At 49.3% G+C, this 4,834-nt stretch overlaps 1 protein-coding gene across 1 annotated transcript in view; it reads right to left on the bottom strand.

The window, feature by feature from the left end:
- Ppp1r9b (protein phosphatase 1 regulatory subunit 9B) overlaps nt 1-4,834 on the bottom strand; it is a 16,947-nt gene that overhangs the window by 2,960 nt on the left and 9,153 nt on the right. The window contains exons 4-7 of the mRNA XM_005350602.3: nt 3,113-3,217; nt 2,098-2,233; nt 1,467-1,619; nt 1,332-1,385 (exon numbers count right to left, since the gene is read on the bottom strand). Coding sequence (XP_005350659.1) covers nt 1,332-1,385; nt 1,467-1,619; nt 2,098-2,233; nt 3,113-3,217 — 448 coding nt within the window. The remainder of the gene's footprint in view (nt 1-1,331; nt 1,386-1,466; nt 1,620-2,097; nt 2,234-3,112; nt 3,218-4,834) is intronic.

The following is a 4,834-nucleotide window of genomic DNA, read 5'->3' as shown; positions in this document are numbered from 1 at the left end:
AAAAAAAAAAAAAAAAAAAATCTAGTCTCACTTGCCCTTCCTTCCCACGCTTGACCTGTACTCTGACTCACCCTAGGCCCTGCCTATGCCTCTAATCACATCCAAGTCCTTCTCAACTCATGAGCTCTGTCCCCACCCCATTTCCTAGCCGGTGAACTTCCAAAACAAAGCACCTCTAGGGGCCACAGCTCCATGCCTGTAGAACCAAGGCTATAGTTCTTGGAGGGGAGAGGTCTGTACAGTGCCATTTCTAATTTTCCCCCCACCCAGCTGCCTCTTACATCTCCCCACAGGAACAGCTACCATCCCCTAGAGGCCTCCTCCCAAAGTCAGCCGGAATCTCCCTCCTCTATAGACACCCTTGTTCTGCCCCAGACACCCATTCCCTGGCCCCCTCCATCCATGTGGGAGAGAACACACACATCCCTGTTGCACTACATTTTCATGGCCCCTGGGATTGGTTTCTTCCACTACCCTGGAAACCCCGTGGGAGTTGGGACTCCTTCAATATAGAGTCTGGTGTCTACAATGCCTGGGAGTGTGTGGGTACCCAATGTGCTTGTAAGCATCTGGTATGCATGTACAGTAGCCATGTGTGTCACCAGCTGGTGCTGTTAGCACCAGTATGTGTGCTGCTGGCCCAGGTGACAATTTGAACATTCTTCATAGGTCAGGCACCCTGAAGGGTGGTCATATTCATGTGTTTCTGTGACCTAAAAGGCAGAGTGGATCTACCTATTCAGGCCAATGCCCCTGGCAGAATCAATCACAGAAAATAATGTCTGTGCAGACAGGAGTGTGTGGACGTCTGGGTGAACGGGTCCACGGATTTAGGCTGCAATGTCACTATGTGCACCTCTGTACCTTACGTAGTCAAAGAACCTCTCTTATCCCTAGGCCTGTGCAGAGTGGATGAGCGTTGAGCAGTAAACACGGACACCAAGAGTGAGAGCTGGTTTATCTCTCTGGCATCACTGACACTCTGACTTCTGACTAAGCGCTGACTCTGTACCAGGCTGCAGACTTCCTGCATTTGCTGCAGATGTCTAGGTAGCAGCTCATTGGTTTCTCACCTACGTAGCTCTATGATGTTGGCAATGCTTTTATCCTCCCCTTACATATGAGGGGATGGAGACCCAGTGAATGAAACAGATGGGCCAGAGCTTGGGGTCTTAATCCTGCTATCCCTGGCCTCACACAGGAGCCCATGGTGGAATGCTGTCTGTTGGGGATGGGAGGCTGTGCCCATGGGAAGGCTGGGCTCCTTCCTCCAGCCCTCAGCCCAGCTTTTCAACATGCACCCATGTGTACATGTGCGCATGTACCCTCACCTTCCGCTTCAGCTGCTGGATTTCCGCTTCAGTGACGGCGTGCTTGATCTGGAGCTGCAGACACAGGGTGGCACTCAGGGCCTAGGGCCAGCTACCCACCTGCCTTCCCCCACCGCCCAGAGCCTCTCCTCCAACCTCCTTGAACTTGTGCACCAGCTTTTCGGGCTCCATCTCCACAGGGGACAGTGCATCCTCATTCTCTGCTAGTTCGAACACCTCGATGGCCATCTCGCCCCCTGGGAACGTGGGGCTCAGCTCTTCATCCTCATCGGTGGCATACTCTCCTGTCTGTGGAGGGATGAAGACAACGTGGACCCACTGACTCCACCTCCCTCAACAACCCTGCCGCCTGGCCTGAGACCAGCAGCAGCATGCTCATGGGGGGGGGGGGGGGAGGGTTGGCCAGGGGAGTCTCCATGGCTAGGACAGGCAAACTGCAAGATTCTGGAGAAACTTCCTGAAAACAGCTTCCTTGAAGACCCATCCCTCACCCGAGATCAGGTTCCCTTGATTAAGGGATTTACCCTGCTTTAGAATAAGGACTCAGAGGGAACTATGCTTTCTTTCTAGTTACAGGGAGACCCTCTGAAGACAGAGACTGGGACTCCTCCGTTTGACCAGGGTCCTCTGAGGGGAGGGTCTTCCTCTCTCTCAGATCGTAAGCTCCCCTGGAGTTTGAGTTTCTTTAAGGGGCCTGAAAAAAGTAGAGGCAAATGACTGCACCACTTCATTTAGCCACCAGAGGGCAATCATGCAGAGCCCCTACCTCCTCATCATCCTCCCCATACTGGGCGTATCTCTGCTCCATCATCTCCCGCTGCCACCTCTCTTGCTCCAAAGTCTGCTGAATTAGCTGGGCCACTTCACTCTGTTCTCCAGGCCGCTCCCGGCCAATCATGAACCTGCAGGGACACCAGAGTCATCTGTCATCCCGGCCTGCCTACAGCTGGGAATGCCACTGCCCTCTTTGTGGTGTTCCCTCCCTCCAAACCTAGGGGAGGGGAAGGGAGAGCCTGAGTCCAGAAGCTGTGAAATTAATAATGAATGGGGGAGCTGGGGCACTCACAGGGCTGCCTCCCAGGAGAGGCAGGAAGACCTGCTAGCCTTCCCAGCCTGCTTTGGGAAGGGGATGCCAGCCGAACTTTGGGCTGGACTACATGAGCTCAGGAGCTCTCAGCATAGGAAAACAAAACAAAGCAAAGCAGGGGAGTGGCCAAAATGACCCATCCTAGGGGACAGGGAATAAACCCTAGAGGTGTGTCTTGGGTATATTCCAAGCCCCTGTTCAGGAAGGGGCAGGATGATGGCAACTACAGATTAGCACGGAGAGGAAACAGTGGGACTTCCAGGCACCAACTCCTCCTCCCCCAGTCACCCACATCCTGTTACTCTCCAGCACCCTCTAGAAGGGGGGCAAGGAGTGATCCCCAGGTGTCTTGCCAAAGGCACATACAAACTTCTACTCAACCCAATGGAGCAGCCTTCCTAACAGGACACGGGGTGGACTGGGAGGGAAGATGGATCTCTAGGCAGGAAACCTAGTTTGGTTGGCAGCATTTTGCGTATCTTGGATTTTTAATAGGTGAGCCGGAGACAGCAGCAGGGAAGGAGAATAAGCCAAGAGGAGAGCCTGGCAGCCTGAGTTGCAGTGGTGAGCAGAAGCCAGGGATTCAGGGATGGGGAGGCAGGGCTGGGGCAGGGGCTGCAAGTCCAAGTCCCTCTGGTAGGAAACTGGTGCCCCGAGGGGCCAGCTTCCTGCCTGGTCCCTTCTGGGCTCTCACCGCACTCGGCCCTTGGTGTTCCTGAGGACAGAGGCTGCGAAGCTCTGGGTCACCCCCACCAGGCTTGTTCCATCTACCTCCACCAGCAGGTCGTTGACTTGGATCCTAGAGGAAGTGACATTTGTTAGGGTGTCCTGAGAGGAACAGGAGGTGGGGCAAGGGTGGACTCAGTCCCCACAAGGTTCCAGCATAAAATATGTGAGAACAGAGACAGCCAGGTGTCCGGGGCCATGCAAGGGGACCAACAGGCAGCACTGGAACTCATGGAACACGGCTTGGTGGTTGGCAAAGCCACTCCTGAGTAGAGTCCTGGAGAGGCAAAGCCCCAAGGTCTATGTGTCCTGAGGACCTCATGCTGTTATCGAGCATAGCTCTGATGGTTGCCTTCATGGTCATCCCTCATTATTTATGAGCTGTGTGAAAACTCTCAGGGGTATCTAGCCCCTCACTGCGCAGTGGTACTGGTACATACAATAATAGTGATTGACTTTTTCCAAGCATTGCTGCTGCAGCAGATTAATGATTCAATCACCACTCTTGGAAAGAATTTAGAAATGTAGAATTGTTAGTAAGGTTAGGTAAGGTGTTTTTGTTAATGGCTTTGAAGTAGAAAGTCTTGGGGAACAATTTAAAGTTTAAAATGGCACTTATTTGAGTGAGGGACTCATTGAGGTCAAGAAACAACAAAAATACTCTGGTTATTATTAGCTGACGTGCCTTTCTTGCTAGGACGGGTTGGTGATCAAAGGTGATGATTAATTTCTTCTACCCATTTCTGCCCTTAACTTCCTGATATAAAAAGCTGTTGATAAATGGGTATGCACCCTGAGAATTGAAAGTAGAGCTGACTGTTTTTATATTTAAAAGTTTAGATTTTTAAAAAATTTTTTTTATAAGATTACCTTTTAAGATAAATAATAAAGTGATTGATCCTTTCCTTGTAACTGCAAAATGCAGCCTGCCAGTAAAAGAACTGGCTGAGAAAATACCTTGCTTGCTTACACCCTGTTAATTATAACAAGGTACTTGGACATGAATGTATGGGTTATTGAAAATAATTTGTTTCTCAACTGTAATACATAAAATGTTTAATCATGTAAGGGAAATGGGAAACATGTTGGTGTTTACTTGTAAACAGTTTTCCTATCCCAGCAGCTGCTTCCAAATTACCACACTGAAGCTTAGATTATTTATAAATGCTTGGCCAATAGCTCAGGCTTATTTTTTAACTAGCTCTTACAACTTAATTTAACCCATTTCTATTAATCTTCATTTGCCACGTGGCTCATGGCTTTAAGGAGGATTTTTCCACAGTATTTACTTGTATTCATTAATCATTCACTTAAAAAATAGAATGTAACTACACTGTAATGTTTATATTTGAAAGATTCTGATGGGGTATATACGCTATAAGGGAAAAATACAGTTAGTTAAAAGGAAGACATCAAGAGAGACAAAAAGAATACATCTGGATAGAGGTTTAAAAAAAAGGAAACAAAGAAATGAGAGAGAGATGTGATAGTCCCTAACGGGGTGTGTGGGTGTGTGTATGTGTGAGTGTGTGTTCCCTTTCGCCAGCCCCAGAGAATTAAATTTCGTCCACCAGCTCCATGGCTCGCCTCAATTTCTTTCTTTCTTTTTTTTTTTTTTTGGTTTTTCGAGACAGGGTTTCTCTGTGGTTTTGGAGCCTGTCCTGGAACTAGCTCTTGTAGACCAGGCTGG

The sequence above is a fragment of the Microtus ochrogaster genome, chromosome 7, assembly GCF_000317375.1.
Source record: "Microtus ochrogaster isolate Prairie Vole_2 chromosome 7, MicOch1.0, whole genome shotgun sequence".
Classification (NCBI taxonomy): domain Eukaryota; kingdom Metazoa; phylum Chordata; class Mammalia; order Rodentia; family Cricetidae; genus Microtus; species Microtus ochrogaster.
Note: the sequence above shows the minus strand (reverse complement) of the source record. Positions and strands in the feature narration are given on the sequence as shown.